This window comes from Micromys minutus, assembly GCF_963924665.1.
Source record: "Micromys minutus genome assembly, chromosome: 15".
NCBI classification, from domain to species: domain Eukaryota; kingdom Metazoa; phylum Chordata; class Mammalia; order Rodentia; family Muridae; genus Micromys; species Micromys minutus.
This window is the reverse complement of record NC_137984.1, coordinates 14,366,977-14,387,468: the sequence shown is the minus strand read 5'-3', so window position 1 is coordinate 14,387,468 and position 20,492 is coordinate 14,366,977. Positions and strand designations below refer to the sequence as shown.

The window sequence follows — 20,492 nt, the reverse complement described above, 5'->3', positions numbered from 1 at the left end:
AATACCCAGAAATTGGAAACAACCTAGATGCCCCTCAATAGAAGAGTAGATTTTTAAAAAGAGGTACTTTTACACAGTGGAGTATTATTCAGATGTTAAAGGAGGAAATCACAAAATTTGGAGGTAAATGGATGTAAGTAGAGCGAGAAAAAAAAAAGATCCCAGATGCAGAAAGACAGACATGATGTGTATTTTCTTATATGTGCATATTAGCTGTTAAGTCAATGGTAACCAAGCTACACTCTGTAGAGCCACAGAGGATGGGTATAGAGTAAAAGACTAGGGGCAACAAATAGATATCATGTGGGAAGGAAAATGGAATATTTAGTTATGGATGAATAAGAGTGGCTGGGACAAGATAATCAAGTGGGGAAGAAAAAGAGAGACAAAGGAGGAAATGCAGGGAGAGACAGCTAAAATTAAGGACCATTTAAGGGGTCGTCTAGAAACTTAATACAGTAGAAGCTTCATCAAATATACACATACAGGGAGGGGGTCTAAGTAGAATTACCCAGTAATGGGGGCGACAGAGCCCCACCTGGGCATCTCTTATCAACAAATAACACTTCTAATCCTGGAACTGGCTTACATCTAATTGAGCTGTTGGCCAAAGGGCTCCAATGGAAGTCCCCAAACAACCCAGGCTGTTGGCAAGACTATAGGTTGCTCTCCACAAACAGACAGCAAGGCCCCACTGCAGAAGACAACACCCATAAAACACATTAAACAAGGAGAGGTTGAGTTGGTGCCTATACGGAGGCTTCACCCCTATTTCCTAGGGTCTTTGGTGAAGAAGGTGCTCTGCAGGTTACCACAATAGAAGTGTAAACACCAAGCCATCCACAGAATATTGGAACTACAATGGTGTCTTTCTTGCAAAACATGCTAGGATAATGGTGAAACAAAGCTTATGGGATTAACCAAGCAATAGCTGGTTTGACTTAAGGCCCATGTCACAAGATAAAACCCATACCATACACTGCTTAGGTGTCTAGCAACCTGAGACTAAATAGCTCAGAGACCCTGGGTGGCCAAATACGACTGGTCTCATCATCTTCATCAACATCATCTAATAATAAAATATACGAGAGAGAGAATTAGAGAGAGGGGGAAGAGAGAGAGGGAGAGGGAGAGGGAAAGGGAGGGAGAGGGAGAGGGAGAGGGAGGGAGGGAGAGAGGGAGAGGGAGAGGGAGAGAGAGAACGAACTAAAACTAAACAAATTAAGGATGTAAAAGGTCTAAGAAAAGCTACCAATCATAAAACCTATATGCAGAAAAACATAATAAGGATCAAAGTAGAAATTATTGAAAACTAAAAGCACACTTAGGGAACCAATGAAGCAAGATATGGATTCTTTTAAAAGATAAACAAAACTGTCAGACTCTTAGCCAAACTGCGAGAGAAAGAAGAGAGCATTGTACATCATTGTACACTGCAAAGACGAAGCCGGCGTGGGTCTGGGTGCTCCCAGTCCTCTCTCAGGACGTGAGCGCCTGAACCAAGAGCGTGGCTGGTTGGAAGACTGTCTCTCAAACAACAAACAAACATGTCTGAAAGTTTTTAATGTTGAATCACCAACCAAAGAACATACAGGGGCTGGACTTAGGCCTCCCCGGACATATGTAGCAGATGTTCAGCTTGGTCTTCACATGGGCCCCAAACAAATGGAGCAGGGCTGTCCCAAAAGCTGTTGCCTGTCTGAGGGATACGTTCTTCCAGCAGGACTGCCTTGTCTGGCCTCAGCTGGGAGAGGTTGCAATGGCCGCCCTTAAATTTGTATTTGCTTTTGCATTTTTCTAAGATTTATTTTTATTACATTTAATTAAGATTTAATTGGATCATTTTTTCCTTGCACTCTTCCCATCTATTCCCTCTTTCAAATTTATGACCTCTTTTTTTTAAACTATAATTGTCACACACACACACACACACACACACACACACACATGAATACAATGTGCTGAGTCTGCTTAGTGTTGCTTGTAGATACATGATCTAAGACTGACCACTTGGTGCTCTATAGCCAATTAGAGTGCTCATCTCTAGAAATGACTAATCCTTCTCCTCTCCTAGCAGTTGATAGTTGCTTGAAGCTCTTCATCTAGGGGTTGGGTCCGGAGAGAACTTGTCTTCTACATCAGGATAGGCAGGAGTATTTCATGTATGTATGTATGTATGTATGTATGTATGTATGTATGTATGTGTACACAAATGCAGGTGTTCAAAAAGTCCAAAAGCACTGGATCCCCAATAGAGCTAGAGGTACAAGCAATTATGAGCTGCCCAATGTAGGTGGTGGGAATTGAACTTGGGTACTCTACAAGAGCAGTGCATGTTTTTAACCTCTGAGGCTCTTAACTTCTCCAACCCTCTAGCGTTTGTTTTTTGAGACAGAGTCTCACTTTGTGTCCCAGGTGGGTCTTCAACTCTTGAACTTCCGGCATCAGCTTCCCGAGTGTGCTTCATAGGCATGTACCATCAGCCCAGATGGCGATGACGTTTTCATAAGGATGCCAGTAGCTCATGAAATAATATTAATCATTTACCAACAGAAATGCATGAAATTAAATATTCCTGCCTAGCAAAGAAAACAGTTAACAGAGAGAAGAGGCAAGAAAGAGCCTTGGCGTCCAGGGAGATACAAATCAAAAGCGCAATGAGATTCCACCTTATCTCCACCAACAGTGACGTCATGAAAATAATAAATGTTGGTGAGACCATGGAAGGCCAATCTTCATACCCTTCCGAGGGATGTAAACTACAAGACTGCATGGAAATCGCTATGGAAGCTCCCCAGAAACCAAACACTGAGCTGCCATGTAATCCAGCTATACCGCTTCTGGATTTGTACATTAGACAGTTCACATCAGTAAGCTGCAAGGACCTCTGCACGGCCCATTCATCACAATGCTACTCACAGTAGCTAAGTTGTGGCCTCAGCCTGGGTGCTCATCGAGATGAACGAATAAAAGAAGTGTATATTCAGAGCTGAGTGTGATTCATCCATATAGGGGAATAAAATCGCAATGCCCCCCACCCAAGAAATGGATGGAACTAAGGATCATCATATTGAGTAAAATAAGTTAAGTCAGAAAGATAAATAATGCCAGTCATCCATCATATATGGAATCTGGTTTGGGGGAAGGAAATATAGGCGTAAAAGCTAAAGGGAGAGAGGGGAGATCAGGATGGGGGTGGGGATGGAAAGGACAATGGGAGGTGGATGTAATCCCAATGTGATATAACACAGAGACGATGACGTCATAATGAAATCCATTGTTCTGCATAATTGATATCAGTAACAGCAATGAGGAACACACTCGACAGTGAACAGCAACAGGCCTCCGTAAGAGGGTATATGGTGGCTCTTGTAGCCAATGGGAGGGTTATTTAAGGGTTGAGCTGTGCTAATTTACTATCGCTACTGGGTTAATAAAAAGTCTCTTCATTTCCTTTGGAGTCATTCTTAGATATGAGGACAGGAAGAAAAAAAAGTAAGCTATTTTAAAAACAAGAATGAAACATTCAGTTCCCCATAAGAACCTTTCATTGTCATGTGGGATCGTTTCCACATAATATAAAGCTCTAAGATGACCTCACTTCTATCACAATGATCTCTCCAAGGTGTCCTGGGTGTGTCTCTCATCTGGAAAATGACGCACTGCACAGGGCGGCTTCCAGAACGGGTCAGTCCCCAACAGGCTGTCTGTTCCAGAAAAGGCAGCGCTTGCAGGTCCCGTGTTTTGCATTTGCCCTGCATGGCTAAGAGAGGAGTGTGATGGGCTGAATTTGCAAGCTTCACTTCTGTATTTGGCTGTGTAAGTTACTGAAACTGTGGTCAAACCAGCCGTTTGTCATAAAAGAAGTCTTTGTTCTTCTAGGGAGCTTTTCCCAAACTTTGACGTGAATGTCATTTTCGTTGCTACTGGTTTGAAGCTCTGAAATCCACCTCTGGGGAGTTTTCATCCTTGTATTATTTTTTCTTAGTAATAGTCTAGTTTTTTTTTTTTTTTAATCAAGAAACTAAGAAACAGAATATAAAACAAACAATAACAACAAAACAAAGCGCCAGGGTTTCAGAGACCTACAGTGTGGGCACCCACATCCTTCCATGGTCATGCTTTCGGAAGAGAGAGAAGTAGCCCCAGCTTTGTCCCTAAGCCAATCTAAGACTTTCTGTAACTGTCAATGAGTAAGAAAGCAGGTCTCCATGAGAAATCAAATGTTGATTCTTCAACTGTAGAACAAACGATTTCCTGATTCAGAAATTTAATGCAAATAGAGAAAGACATGGTCCCTGTTAGTGTCATCGAAGTGCCTGCTGGGTAGAACATCGTGCAGATGCTTCCCTAACCAAGTGACCAATGCATTCGGTGTCACGAGGCCATCTCTGCCTGCTGCCCCTCGGTGTATGCTGATGTGTTTAAAACGTCGAGTGATCATTTTAGGAAGGCTAACTAAAAAGTGAAAAGTATCTTAGAATGATTTCCCTGCAACATTGTTTGAGGATGTTCTTCAAAACAGTTAATAATCTGAATGGATTTCAGAACCTCGAACATCTATCAGTAGGAACCTTAGCGAGCACAGAGTGGGTATAAATCAAGTGGTCTGAAGTGGGGAGAACACAGGAGAACACATGTACTTCCGTGAGTTTAAAAAAAAGCAAGAAATGTCAAGAAAATGACAAGATAATCTCAGGTATAAAATGTTTAGCAGCACCTTTATATTAATGCGTAAAGAACTGTTTTAGAACATCAGAGTAAAAGGTTAACATGAATATTCTATTGGCATAAGACTTCCAAGGGTGCTTATTTCATTCTGTGTATTTTTCTGCAGTGTTTCCTAGTATAATGTATTATGAAAATATGAATCAAGCTACTTATATTATGATATGTGCATTTTTCTAAGTACATAGGAAAAGCAAGAAATTCAGCCTCATCCCATCTTCAAGAAATAAGCAGTGTCAGCATTGTTTTATAGTCTTCTGCATATATGTATGTATTAATATACAAATGGGCCAGTGACATATATAATATTTGATAGCCAAGGGTTTTATTTTTCACTTTATAACATATACTTTTGGGGTGATTTTCCACTGCTATTACTATTTACTATTAGTGTTTTTATCTCTTTAGCGCCTGCTGGGGTTTTACTATATAGACAAAGCTTCATTATGTAGCCAATCCCCTTTCTAGGAGCTTGTGTTTCCAAATCTGTGCTAGGGAAAGCAACCCTCAGCGGCAAAATTCCACCTGCTGGGAGATCTGATCTTGAGGCATATAAGGAGGATGGAGCCCTTTCCTTTGTCTGCCATTAAAGGCCCAATTGCTTCCTGAATCCGTGCAGCTTCTCGGCCCAGTCCACCTCCACAAGTGACCGCGCACAGAGAACCAGCTTAGGCAGCCGCTGGGCCACTCTCAGTTCCCAGATCTGAGCCAAGCAGAAGCTCACAGCGTTATTAAAGCACGGTGCTTTGAGGAGAGCTTAGAACTACTGTGTCCGGTTGCTTTCAAAGAGAGTTTCTACAAAGAAGGTTTCTAGGAAGAGTGCTTGAGAATATCAATCTGTCATTTTCGCCACCCAAAGTGAAGCCGGGGTTCATTTTATTTATTTGCACAGGCGCCTCTCACTTCCTAGGCAATACCGTTGGGGGTGTGCATGACCTTCAGATTCATCCAAGTTTCTCCTAAGCAAGTTCAGAGCACCAGGCGCCTTGCTCCCTGCGTGAGTCTTAGACAGTTTGCCCTGCGTCGCTCTTTTTTCCCATTGATTAATTTATTGACTACTTTATATCCTGATGAAGCTTCTCCTCCTTTCTCTCCTCCCAGTCCCTCTCTCCCCCCTCTTCTCCCCTCGCTCTCCCCTCCCCCCTTCACCTCCCTCTCTCCTCCCCTCCCCTCCCTCCATGCCCCCTCTAAGCTTACCCTTCAGTGGCTCCCTGTCCCCATCTGGGGCTCCTGCCCTATACCTCTTCTCATTTACAACACACTGGACCCAGATATTTGTCCGACTGTTGATCACTCAGGGCTGGCTCAAATACGACCTTTGAGAGAGCGGTCCCTAGCCACCCCATCACGTGGCTTCTTCCCTATGCCCTCAGCATCAACCACGTGGTTTGGGTTTGCTTGTTCGGGGCTGTGTGCATCCCTCTAGGGGTTCTATCTCCTAGCTCCAGGAGAAAGACCCCACCCCTATCCCGCCCTCCTTCCGAGCGGCTTTAAATTGCTCTTTGTGTTATAAACTGCCTTAAAAAAAAATCATTCCCAAAGATTCTTTCTTTTCCCCAGACATCTTCCAAAGCGTGCAGTGCAGGAAGAGACTGGGAGGAAGAAGGGACCGGATTGTAAGAGAACGGTCCCTTGTAATCTGGTGACACAGCCTGACAGAGCAGATGTCATAAGACTCCAGTTATTTTCCAGCCCTGGTGTGGCAGTGGTGTGACCGGCAGCCAGTCACACCACCCCGCCTTTCACAACCATGAAGAGCCGCGTCACTCAGCTCCCTAAACCAGTCTGTCAGCCTCAGCGGACCCAGCACACAGGCACGTCTGAGCAGCAGTCAGTTCTGAGAGGACAAAGCCGAGAGAGAAGGAAAGGGAACCTAGGAGAAAGCTGTAATTATTCCTACATAAACCAACAACGCAATAGACACTCACTGGTTTTAAAAAAAACAGCTGATGACTTTAAGAATCAAGAAAGCTTGTTAGCAGTAAATGAGATAGAACAACTGTGCACGTAACACACAGCCGCGTTTCCAATCACCCGCAGAGGTCTCACTGTCACGATTCCCGGTGTCTCTGCCTCCTTGGGCACTTAGGTGGATATCATAGGACATAATCCAATCTGCAGGGGAAAGGGTGGGACGGGAGGGCATCTTGTAAGTTAAGCAAAATAAGACAGATAGAGAAAGTTGTCACTGAGGTGTGGGAGGGGGCATGGTGTGTGTGTGGGGGGGGTGTGCGATGTATGTGGTGTGTCTGTGTGGTATGTGTTGGGGGTAAGGTGTGTGTATGTATCTGTGTGTCTGTGTGTATTTGTGTGTGTGGTGTATATGTGTGTGTGCATGTATGTGTGTGCCTGTGTGTGTGGGTATGTGTGTGTGTTAGGTGTGTCTGTGTGTGTGGTGTAGTGTGTGTGTGTGTGTGTATGTGTGTGTGTGTGCATGTGTGTGTGGTGCAGTGCATATGGTGTGTGTGTATGTGATGTGTGGTGTGTGTGTGTGGTATGTGTGTAGTGTAGTTCGTATGTATGTTTTGTGTGTGTGTGTGTGTGTGTGTGTGTGTGTGTGTGAGAGAGAGAGAGAGAGAGAGAGAGAGAGAGACAAAAGTAAATAAGGGACTATTTGTGGAGACCAAGGGGTCCAAAGGTGTTGAAGGGGAGGGAGGAAGGGAGCAGGGCAGGTGATAGGAGGTTAAAAAGAAGACAAATATTTCATGTTTTTCTCCTGTGTGAAGTCTATAGTTAAATACAATCATAAAAGCAAAAAGGGAGAGAATGAAGGGGACCGGAAAGGGAAGGCAAGAGGGGGAGAGAGGAGTGCACATCACAAAGAGTAAGGGTGTGGCTCAGCAAGCACTCTACTATTAACTAAAAATGTTAGTAATAAAGCAAAACCAAAAAGAGCTAAGGCACAATACCTGCCTTCCTTACAGGGAGCCCTGGCTCGGCCCCCAGGCCCCACTGTGTGCTGTGGTGCACATCTTGTAACAGTGGCTCTGAGAGATGAAACAGGGGGATCAGGAGGTCCAGATCATCCTATTTTCTATAGCTAGGCTTGAGGGAAGAAAGGTATAATCCAAACGCTATGCCGGTTACATAATCTCTTACACGTTCCCTGTGGGTAGGTGAGGGTTTAGCGTGCCATGCCATCTTTCTGGTGGTGATCCGTATCTAAGCTGCACTGTGCCCCACAAAGATCCTGGGTTCCATTCTCTCACCTTTCACACAGGCCCCGAAGGACAGCCCATTCCCACACAGAGCACGCTACCAATGGCTAGCCTGCACGGGTGGCTGCCATACACCAGCCCGAGAATAAAGGCCAAGGCAGAGTTCCACACTTCCTGTTTCAGGTAAAGAACCCCAGAAGATTTACATACGGGTACAAAATCTCATTTTAAAAAAGTGAATTAAACAACATCATCAATAGTCATACACGACACTAAAATGTGTTAAATACGCATCCAATAGATGAGAAGCAATTGGCTTATTAATGGACTGTCTTTTGTTTTGTTTTGTTTCAGCAATAACTTGTGTGCCTTCTCAGCGCACACTTCTCTGTCATTAAGTGTGAAGATGCTGTGCTGTAAAAACAGCTCCTTCTCCGTGAAGCTTACTCTGCACAGCTGGGGAGAATGATTAATAGCAAAAACAATCTCACAGCTAGCCCAGGAAAACATATAGTAAGTCAGGAAAGGCTGTGGTGATAAACGTCGAGAGATACAAAGGCCCTGAGTCAGAGACATAGCTGTATCCAGTGGTGGCCAGAGGGCTCCAAAGGGGTTTGAGACGTGAGTGTTAGGAGGTGAACCAGGAAGTTGACACAGCAAATCAGATGTGACACTACAGTGAGCTCAGCTCCATGCCTGAGTCAAGGTCAGAGCGTGTTCAACAGAGAAGTAGTGTTGGCAAGTCCCTTGAGATGCCTTAATCTTTTGATATAATAATGGCATTATCGTTCATCTTCAGTACACACCATATTTCACATTAGAATTTTCACATTCTCCCAGTTCTCTGTAATGCCGGGCAGGGCAGGGCAGCAGGCGGAATCTCCTGGTCAGCCTTGTGATCCAGAGAGAAACAAAGGACACGTGCAGTGTGTGCTCTGCTCAATCATATTCTACGCATTTGTAAATTTGTTCTCCTCGTATTTGTGTGTGCACGGCGTATACATGTGTGTGTGCCCATGCAGAGTCTGGATCAAGACACTGGGTGTCTTCCTTGATCATTCTTTGCCTTATTTCCTTGAGACATGGAGTCTCTCGCTGAGTCTGAAGCTAGGCAGGTAGTTAGAAAACACTAGGAATTTCTCCTGCATCTGTTGCGCACTGGAATCTCCGCGACAGGGGCATGACAAGTACATGCGTGAGCATGCCCAACCTTCATAACGTTGCTGTGGATTTGAACTCAGGCCCTCGTTTGTTTTGTAAGCACTTTTATGCACTGAACAATCTCCCCAGTCCTCAGGGTACTGTGCGTGGGGGGCTGTGTGTCTATGTGCCTGTGTGTGTGCCTGTGTGTGTCTGTGTCTGAGTCTTTGTGTGCAAGTGTGAGCATGTGTGCACACACTTCTATGCACGTGCATGCATGTATGTATGGTTCACAAAAATAATTAACAGGTTCATGTTACCATGAATGACCATGCAAGACCAAAGCTGAACTAGTGTCTTCTACCATTCTCCACCTTAATGTCTAGACACAGTCTCCACTGCTTTGGATAGAGATGAATTCACCCATCTCTGATCCTGGTGTCAGAATTACAGGCATGCTCAGCCTTTCCATAGTGCAACCAACCCAGGTCCTTATACCTTATCAGAGCAAACAGTCTATCTCTGGGCCATCGCCTCAGACCATGAACACACAACCATCTCCTCAGACCATGAACACACTGGACCATCTCCTCAGACCATGAACACACAACCATCTCCTCAGACCATGAACACACAACCATCTCCTCAGACCATGAACACACAACCATCTCCTCAGACCATGAACACACAACCATCTCCTCAGACCATGAACACACAGGACTATCTCCTCAGACCATGAACACACAACCATCTCCTCAGACCATGAACACACTGGACCATCTCCTCAGACCATGAGCACACAACCATCTCCTCAGACCATGAACACACAACCATATCCTCAGACCATGAACACACTGGACCATCTCCTCAGACCATGAACACACAACCATCTCCTCAGACCATGAACACACAACCATCTCCTCAGACCATGGACACACTGGACCATCTCCTCAGACCATGAGCACACAACCATCTCCTCAGACCATGGACACACTGGACCATCTCCTCAGACCATGAAATCGGTTCTTACTGCTGACTTGTCCTGGGCTCACAGAGATACATGCCTGTTACAGCTGGTGAACATCTGTATGGTAACCTGTTTTTCAAATGGTGCCTGGGAGGACAAAGACAAGCAGACAGAGAAGGAGGGACAGGTAGGGTCTGACCCACAGTAGAGTATGTGCAAACACTGAGAAGTAAATTGAAGTCTAGTTATATGTTGAAGGTGAAACAAATAAGGTTATTAAATGGGCAGTTTTAAAGACAAAAACAAAGAGAACCTCAGAGAGGGAACTCTAAGGGTTGCAGTCCTATGCGTTTGATGGAGAACACTACAAGACAAATGAGTTTGGAATAAATGTAAATTTGACTTTGGAAATATATCAGTCTAGCATCCTGTGTTGTCCTAGTCAGATCTGCTAGCTACATGCAGGCATTTAAATTTGCATCTCAGTTATTAACATTAAATTGCTCAGCTCTATTGTGCTTACTTTCCAAGGATGTGGTATCCAGCCGCCATCATGGCCCGAAAAGACATGAGGGAACATTTTGCCATCCCCACTCTAGGAAATTCTACTGGGAAGTACAGGTAGGGCTCTAAGCCTTTATCATTAGTCCAGACCCTGTCCTGCTCTATGCACGCGGTGCTTTAATTTTTAAGAACGTTCTGTGAGTCAGCGGTGTTTCCCCCTTTGATGCAGACTGTAACTAAGATTCACAGGAGTCAAGTCATTTGCCTTAGGTCACGAGATTGCTAAGGGGTAAACCAAAGAGCTGAGGACTATCTGCCCAAGCACTTACCCCACCCCACTGTAACTGAGGAGACATTGTTTATACACTTAGCGTCAGGGAAACATTGAAGGTAGCGAGGAAATCAGATCTGATGGATCTGGGAGGGAAGCACATCTCCCAAGGGAGTCCAGATGTTCTGAGACTAAACCTAGTGCAGTGAACAGTCACTGACAAGAACTCAAAGCCATCAATGAACCTTCGGTTTTCAGTTTCCCAACTAATGGGGAAACACAATAGAGGTGCCCTAAAGCTGAGGTATATTTATTTCTGTGATCTTCAGCATGGCATATGGAGCCTTAGAAGGCATCTAGAAACATATGGAGTACTTGGGAGACACGGGGGCCCGGGTGTCAATGTGTGTGACATGGACCCACTCCTTACCATTCTGACTTGTACTTGCTTACAAAGCTTGGGAACGTCTTGGGCACTGCACCTCAACTTACTCATCTTTAATACTGAAGACCAATTCATACACCTCAGTCTTCTGAGAACCACAAACACTTCAAGTGCTTACTTAGCCCAGTGTTTGGGAGAATGTCAAATGTCCAGTTATCACAAAACAGGTAAATGGAGGGACATAGGCACAGAGATCCAAAAACAGACAAAGCATAAATCAGACAAAGCATTGTTCAATCAACACCAAGTACCTATGCTCTGGATGCGGTAACACACTGCCATCCCAGTGATCAGAATGAGGCTGGATTGCAGGTTCCTGGGTGAGGTGACCTACTTTTCATCTCAACACTTTGAAATCTCATATGGACAGCTCAACTCAAGAGTTACCATATGTCTAGAGCCTAGGTACCTATGACTCATGGGCCCACACTGGCCTGCATGGGGCTAAGGTGACCAAATCACTTGTACTGCCAACTAGCCCCAAGGAATTCTCTTTTTGAGATAGGGTCCTATTATGTAGACAAGGCTAGCCTGAAGCTCATGGTCCAGCCGCTTGAGCCATTGGTATCCAGGACTGACTAGCTTTAGGTAATTTCTGAGGCACCAGCACATGGGAGGTGGGCATAGAGTTCACGAAGAGACTTTAACCTCAGGATCACTGTACACTCTAGGAAGAGGCCGTGCTGAGAATGATCAAATACATTAAGTGCACATAGCAAAGTGAGTTTTGCAACCCAGCTCCACTTCCTGTGTCCTTGGATAGGTTAGTTAAACACCCTTTCCCATATTTGCAGAATGCAGATAACAGTGTCAGCCCCTCTGATGTTGTTCTGGGGAATGTGTACACAAAGATCTGTACCTATAACCTATTTCCCAACCGTTGACTGTGGGTATGTTGTTTTGAGACTGAAAAATGCAAGCGAGTGTCACTAAAAAACTCAACTCTTTGAATCATGCGCTTCCGACTAGAAATGCACACGGAAAGGCCCAGGAGCTGCAGAGCTAGGATAACTCATGATGAGCAATATATCATTGTAAAGCTGGGAGTGTCAATGCATCACCAGAACTCAGCGTAGTACAACTCCATTCTCCATGTAAAAGTTCCATGGGGGTTTATGGATGTTATGAGCACATCGTTTATAAGCTTGGATCTTCCTTTGTCCCATAAAATGTATGTCACTATCTTTCGAGAGGCATAGTCTCAAATTCTTGAGCTGACAAAGTTCAAATGTTACGGGGCAAGCTTAAATGACTGGGCATGTATTCACTGCAAAAGAAGCAGCCACACCTGCAGATTGTTAGGGTATATCAAACATAAGGGACCCTGAAGAACATCAAGAAAGTTTTCCTTTTCTAATTCCTAATTGTCATAATGCATCACCGATTTCCAGTTCCTTGAAGAACCCACGCACATGTCACGAATTAGCACAAACACGTTTATTCACTAACCAAAGGAATGATCTGGGGTAAACCGACAGTCTGACATGGGTTTCATGTACAGTGTTTGTGAGAAAGAGAACTGAACAGTCATGAAAAAATAAAACCAAAGAAGTGAAGCAGTCTGGTTATTTATGACCTGCTCACTGAATTGAGCACATTCATTCTGGCAGCTAACTCCTGTCCAGGATGACGACGAGTCCTTCATTGCACCTTCTCATAGAGCCGAGTGCAGGTGGCATTGTTCATGACACATTCCTAGAAGAAGAAAGATACAGACTCAGGCTGATGGTACATTTCAGAGCGCGTGTTGTGGGCAGAATCCTATAAAATCTTGTAATAGACCTTGCTAACAGGAAAAAAAAAATTTCAGGATTTCTGGACTCGAGAAGTCCTGTGACCTGTTTTGTTTTATATGTACATTTGCTATCCTGCAGACTAAAGCACTGGGGGGGGGGGGGGAATATATGTACCAGGAGAGGACAGCTTGGTGGCCTGCCCGATCTCACAGCAGCCCAGGAAGAGCCTGCCCCAATCACATCCTGGGAATCACGGCTTTTCTGTCCCCACAAGGGCTGCCTCAGGAATGAGGGCTCTTTTTTTCTAACTTGTCATCTTGGATGCTTTCTTCCTAAGTCGCCTTCTCTTGTTAAAACACCAACAGCCAGGGACGGTCATGAGGACCGTGGCTGCCAGCCTGCATCCCGGTGTGGCAGGCGCTTTGACACTCACCACCACCATCTTGCCGTCCTTCAGTTTCCTGGTTATTGTACTCTCCTTCCCATCCCACTTCTGGTGCTGGACCAGGGCACCGTCTGTGAAGGTGCAGACCGTCTGCAAAAACAGAATATTTCACAATCTTCCACAGTACAGGGGCCCTGTGACCCACACCGCCCCAATATGTCTTCCCCTTCCCCTCTCTGGACTTCCTCCACCGTACTGATTTTATTCGCACTACAACTGTGTGCTTTTCTACCTAGAGACTCATAAGATGTCTTCATTTCGTAGCCCCAGGGGACTCCTGCTAGTTTAACAAAATTCAACTCCATAAAGTAACATTCTCACTCAGCCCTTGGCCATAGTACAGACATTGTTCATACAATGTCCTCTCTGATTCTAGGGGCTCCTGTCACCGCACAGTTGTAGCTGACCTCAGTTTTCCTGCCGTCAGCTGTAGTTTCGTCAAACTTCTCTCCCAGGGTACAGGAAAACACCGTCGTCTTTACTGTGCTCTCGGTTTTGACGGTGAGGTTGTTGCCGTCAACAGTAATGATACAGTCTGGCTTGGCCATGGCACCCATCTTCCGAAGAGCCAGTCCCACTCCTGTGGGAACGGAGGCGGCATAAGGACCGGTTATCATTTGCATAGAACAAGCATGGATCCATTTGCCATCATTTCCCCGGGCAATCCTCATCCACTCTCCGACATGCCCATATCTAGTATGGCGCTCACATCACACATGTAAGCCTTGCGGTCATCCCGAGCTGGGGGCGGGCAGGGGTGATGTCTCCACTGGACAATGAGAGCCCGGCAAGCACCTTTAGTCAGAAGCGACAGAAGTCGAGGCCAACGTGACTGTAAATCTCAGCTACTTGCCACAGAAAGTCAGGCAAGACTTTACTCCTTAACTAACGCAGCTGACATAGGCCCTGCACGGTGACACATACATGTAATTGCAGTATTCAAGACATGAAGGTAAGAGGGTCAAGAGTTCAAGGTCAGTCTAAGCTGTATAGAAACTGTTTCCAAAACAATAATGTAAGTACAAACTGGTTTGCTATTTTAAAATAAGCTTTGAATTTAAACAGCACAGTATTGAGTGACATGGGAAAGAACAGACATTTCAAAGCTGTGTGACAAAGCAACATTTTCCACAGTAAGGCTCTTTCTGTACCTTAGGAACCTGACTGTGCTATCTGGAAACACTGTACTATTTGAATATCTGGTTGGTTTTTATTTTGTGTGGTTTGTTTATTTAGAGTAGTTACACAGGTATGACATTCCACATGACTGTGTTACTCAGTAGTTTATGGACTTGTCCGTGCTGGTAACATTCATAAGAAACCTAGGATATTTTCACAAGAAAGGAGACTCTCACCCAAGCAGAATGACTTCTCAGGATGCTCAGCCAGGCTTCCATGTCCCCATGGAGTCTTCCGCTGAGCTCCTTCCTATGTTGCCCGATATCTTTGGGTAAGGCCTACAACCTTCCTAACTCAGGAATCCGGAGAACTAATTACTCACTCAGAACTAGCCACTCAAGCAGAAGCACCCACCTGCTTTCAAACCGGTCCTCAGGCACACGTGAATGCACTCACATTCCAACAATAGTATAGACACAGACCTGATTCATCAGGAGCCAGACTTAGCCCCATACTCTGTAGGATGTTTGAAAGGATGAAGGCTGGTTCTGAACGTCCAGCGAGGTGTCAGCAGTGGCACTGGGATACTGGGTACAGCAGCCCCTGAGGCTTCCTCCCACCATCAGCAGCACCCCTTCAGAGAGCATCCCTGTTGAGTTAACCCTAGCACCTGTGACGAAAGTCCATTTTGCTGTCTGTTCTGTGGCTCTACCAACATATCCCTATCTTAAGGGTAGGCAAAAGTGGCAACGGAAAACGAAACACCGTTTCCAGTGAGGGTGAATTTGAACCTTGCCCACTCTCTGGTTAGGCTTTGAGGAGCAAGTGCCTGCTGCAAAGCCACACCCGTCTTGTGGCAGTTGGCAGCCACGGGCCAACAGCAGCAGTTTCTGATTATAGTTTTCCAGCCAAGCCCAAGTCTCCTTGCTCCTTACCCTCCAGAATCAAGAGAAAGAATCAGAACAGAACGGTCGCACGACTATAACCATGCACAATGGGTGTCTCCGTGTTTCGCCCACATGCCACCAACTGTCCCCTGTCCAGCGCCGCAGGCGCCACGCCCGGCCAGCAGCGAGGAGGGGACCTGGGAGATGCTGCGGAGAATGGCAGCATCCTCATTCATAGCCTCTAAAGAGCTTCTGCAGAAACCACGCCCTACCACGCGGTGTCCTCTCAGAGACTGGGTGGGGGTGGGAGGGGGAAGGGGACTGGCGCCATCGAGGAACAAAAGATGCGGCAAGGTGGGAAAGAGGAGTTGGGTGCTGCCACGACACGCGGAAAGGGTGATAGGACAGGACAGTAGCAGCAGGTGAGGATGGGAAGACGAGTGGGGATTAACATTAGGAGCAACGGAGGGGCAGTTTGCAGAGGGTTCACAGCAGTACGTCTGGCACGTACCGGTGAAGGACCGGAAACAGTGAGGTGCTGCCTGGGGGTGGGGGGCAAAGATCAGAAAAGGAGAGGAGCGGGGTGACCCACCACGTCCGGAGCCGGCGGCAAAGGCGGGCACTCCATCCTAACCGCCGCATGGTGCTCCGCGCGGGTCCCCTGGCCGCTTGGTGGAAGGGAACCAACACATCCCCCACAGGGATGAGGACTCAGGGAGGGGTTCGGCGGTAAAGTCTCACCTAGCTCCTTCATGTACTCCTCAAAGCCGTGGCTTTCCAACAAGCGCCACTTCCCTTCGAGGTCCTTAAGGCTGGCCATGGCGGGCGGGAGAGCACAAAAGCAGCAAGGAGACGCGGTGGCGGGGGCGCTGTTCGGCTCCGGGCGCCGTCTGCGCTTATATCCTCCTTCGTGTGGGGGGGGTGATGTCGAGCAGCCAATAGGAGGCGCGCCTCAGCCTGGCCCTGCCTCTCGCCACGCCCGGACTCCTGCGCCCGGGGCCGTGCCGGGGGTCTGAGGTGCCTCCCTGGCTACGCCGGACTGGGACGCCACAAATCTCCCGCAGCTCCTGCAAGCTGCGACTCGCCAGGCGCGCCCTAAGCCTCCCTTAGTGACAGCTCCGGCACAGTCCCACGGGCCCAGGAATCCCCTCCACCGCCATCCGGGCACAGCCTGCGCGCCACGGTTCTCCCGCCTCACTTTTGCCTTTACTAAGTACCTGGGATGAACTAATTGGCCATCGCCTGGCGCTATAGGAATTGAATGGCTGGTTACTAAATATTAATTAATAAACTGCAGTCTCCTTAACCTTGACAACTCTACACCCTACTGCCTCATGAAAGAACCTTCTGACCCCACCCTCCCGCCTCCTAGGGCCTCACCAGGGCCTCTTGGGTTGCCTGCCTGTAGATTAAATGGCTCTACAAATTCGTTTTTTCTCCAGTAAATTAGCAAGTTTCAGTTTAGGTAACTGCCATTTCCTGAAAAACCTTACTAGCTTCTATTCTCCGATTAGGGATCAAAACTACTACTTCCGTCCATCTTTTGAGGGTCTGGCCCAGCTACGAATTAGTAAATTGCCTAGAATACATTGATCATAAAAACCATATTTTAACACTTCGATATGCACTGAAATTCCACAAAAAAATATGAGGCTCCAAGAACAGTCAGGTGACTGGAGCTGAGATATGGCATCCACCGCCACTGAACCTGAGTGTGCGTGCGTATGTGTGTGTGTGTGTGTGTGTGTGTGTGTGTGTGTGTGTGTCTGCGTGCGCGCGCGGTGGGGGCGGGTGGATACGGGGAGACAAAGGGAGCACATTTTATGAGAAAAGGAATTGTACAGTGAATATAGTAGGTTGGGGAGGCAGAATTAAGCTTAGGTTTAATTCATATAGCCCAGGCTAGCCTCAAACTTTGCATATAGCCAGAAGGGACCTAGAGTGCCTGCTCATGGGTCTCCTGCTACCACTTACAGACATTGCAGGTGGTGTCCTGAGTCTGTCTGAGAGCAGCTTAACCGTGATTTTTTTTTTTTTTTTTACTAGGTTGGGTATAATCAGTAGCTCCAGATGAATTTATTCACACACGAACCCCTCTTAATTGAGGGGTGTCTTACTTCAGTACTGCTGATCTCCCAGCTGAAGAAATGACCCCAGGAGTGAAAGGTTCCTTCAGATCCTCAGCACCCACACAGGAGCTGGGTGCAAGCGACAGCAACCCTAGTACTGAGAGACAGACAAGCAGCTCACTGGACCGACCACTGGAGCTCACTGGCTCAGCAGTTCCAGCCATTCGGCAAGCTTCAGTTCAGCGAGAGATCCTGTCAGTGAGAGAGAGAGAGAGAAGCTGATGCCAACCTCCACCTTCCACATACCCGTTGTACACATGCAGGCCGGTGAACACGTACACACGCGTGACAATTCATAACTACAATTTTCTTTGTCTTAAGAACATCTTTTCAAAGCTGTCCAAAGGCCTGCAGCTTCTCAGACCAGCTCAAAATAAGTCAGACATACATGAGGGTGTTATAGTTTGATGTGTCCTGAGCCCCGACATCCTACTGACTGAACCCATCCGTTCTCTTCTGTGTGTGGAATGACCTCTCAGAGTGTCATCTCTACAAAATCTCACTGCCTGCTCCCATACCTCATCGGAGGTAATATGGGCAGACATGAAAATGTTGCCACCCAGACGGGCTATTACCATGGAGACAACATCAGCTCACTGAGTTTCTACTATGCACTACGTGGTCCTTCCTAGCAATTTCCACCAAGGAACTTAATGCCTGGCAATTATCGAAGGGGTTATCCCCGGTTTCTCAGCAGAGGAAATGAGGCTAGGAAAGTTGGTGCTGCGGACTAGGAGAACCAGAATCTGCTCTGAGGAGTTTCTCACGAAAGAGCTTGTGAAACAGGACCACACCTGCCTGTCCTTTGTTCCTGCTACTTGTAGGGGAGGTGAGAGCAGAGGCCACGGCCTCTCTGCCAAGACATTAATTACTGTCTCATCCTCCACACAATTAAAATCTGAGAAGCACCTAGCATGCTGCAAGAAGTTCCACAGCCTGGGTCCCCTTTATTACAAGTCTCTACCCCAAATTTTGGGTTGGACCCCCAGTGTTCCCACAGTACCTAATTCACGCACTGACTTGAGCCATGTGGTTGTCCCAGTGAAGGCCTGCATACCCACACCTGAGACTCCAATCTCGGAAAGCAATGGTGTCTGAAAGGCACGGAGCACAGCACTGGACCCTTAGGAAAGCACTGCTTCTGGATTGGCAGTCCCAGGCAGGTCACCTCCCATGTGTCTAGACTCCTCCCACCGAGTGCTGTCCCAGTGTGTTTTCTGCAGTGTTGGATCCAATGTGGTGATGACAGCCAAGGTACAGTATCAATGTATTCATTCTTAGATTGTCATAATAAATCAAGTCACAGAAATGTCAAAAGCAGAGAGGCAGTAGTTAGAAATAGTTCCAATCCTCGGGTGTTACTTAAAACCTAGCTTTTCTCATATCAACTGGAATTCATCTGTAAATGTACTGTTTCGATAACTGTGCGGAGAAGCGTGGTGTTCCCTTCCAGCGCTTTACCACGTGTGCATTCGAGTGTGTCCATTTGCACGGGCTATGTGAATATGTGTACATAAAACCATGCCTGCAATCTTTAACGTTTGCACACTCTCCTGTCCTGCATGTCCTGATTTCATACACCATTCCCACACTGCACATATTGGCTGTGACTGTTTCTGACATACACAGTAAGGTGACAGTACAGCTCCTATCTCACTACGCAGCTGCAGTTTTGCTGTCTTGAACATGCTCAGTACTCTACACACAATCCAAAGCCTGCCTGTGAAGTCAATGCCTTCTTCCAGCCTGTGGGCATGTTCAGATTCTCACACAGCTCTGAAAACATAGCTAACCCTTAGCCCACAGGGCCATCTCTAGTGTGAGAAGCTTAGTATTTTTTTAGGCACATTCAATGTTGATCTCTTAGGAGCAGTCAATTCTATCTGATCCAATGGCTCCAACATCATGCACACTTCCTTTTGGAATGAGCCCAAGGTAATGGTCAGATTTGAAGAGGCCAACAGGAAATCCATGTGAAAGGCCCGAGTGAGACTCTTAGCTCACCTAAGCAGGCAACCTAAACAATTCAGTTCTAAGAATTTAGTTTTCTTCTTTGAAAACCATAGCACCTGAGTTACTGCAGATACCCAGCCCTTCCTCCACACCAGCTTCAGGGACTTATCAAAGGCCCAGGTAAGCAGCGCCCTCTGTGGGTGGAAAGAAATGAAGGCTCAAGAATTTCTTGCAGCTTTTCTCTACACAGCTGAGAATGAATGAGGCTGGGGCAGAGTTCTGTCTGTTCCTGAGCCCTTGGACAAACTACTCAGACCTAGCTCACGGTCCTGAACCGAGAGGCTCAAAATCGCTCTATTTCCACCTAGTGGTGGTAGCTAAATATTTCTCCTGGGCCTTATTTGATTCCCATCGATGGCCTGTTCTGTGGTCTCATTCGTGGACACAGGTAGCTTTAGAACACCAAATGGGTGTGATTTTATTGCCAGACACCCTAGTGGCTGTTGTACAGGCAGATGTAGCTCTCATCCGGCTTCTTGTCCTATATAATCAGTCCTAAGGGCCGTAAGGATCGGTGGCCTAGCAATGCAGCCAATAAAAAAAGAGAAGGTACACCACGTTAAAGAAATTATGTCACAGAGTACCCAAAGTAATTGAGGTTGAGACAGTTAAGTATTCTCTAAGTAGCCAGCAAGATAAATGCAAAGCTCAGAAGAGCTAAGTATAAACTGCGTCCTGTCTGGAGTGACGCTTCTCGTGTTCCAGTGTCTGGACAAGTCTACATTCGGAAGACGGCATATCCAGATGCGGTAGGTCTAGAACAGGGCCTGGGGTGATTTTCATCTACCAGTTCCTTATCAGTGTTAACACTACTAGTCCAGGAACTATGCTCCAGACACCAAGGTTGCAAAAGATGCCCAAATCCACACATGTGACCTTGCCACAAGAGGCTGCTTCCATCCCAGCACATTAAATATTTTTATATTATATTTTTGATGGTTTCGGATTGT

General features: G+C 46.5%; 1 protein-coding gene across 1 annotated transcript; it reads right to left on the bottom strand.

Annotated features, from left to right (window-relative positions):
* Nucleotides 1–12,635: 12,635 nt before the first annotated feature.
* On the bottom strand, nucleotides 12,636–16,259 carry FABP5 (fatty acid binding protein 5). The gene is made up of 4 exons (XM_080929231.1): nucleotides 16,142–16,259; nucleotides 13,802–13,974; nucleotides 13,383–13,484; nucleotides 12,636–12,908 (listed from the first exon to the last, which is right to left on the bottom strand). Exons 1-4 carry the CDS (start codon nucleotides 16,218–16,220, stop codon nucleotides 12,855–12,857), a joined length of 408 nt encoding a protein of 135 aa, XP_080785357.1. The 5' UTR covers nucleotides 16,221–16,259; the 3' UTR covers nucleotides 12,636–12,854.
* Between the last annotated feature and the right edge of the window lie 4,233 nt (nucleotides 16,260–20,492).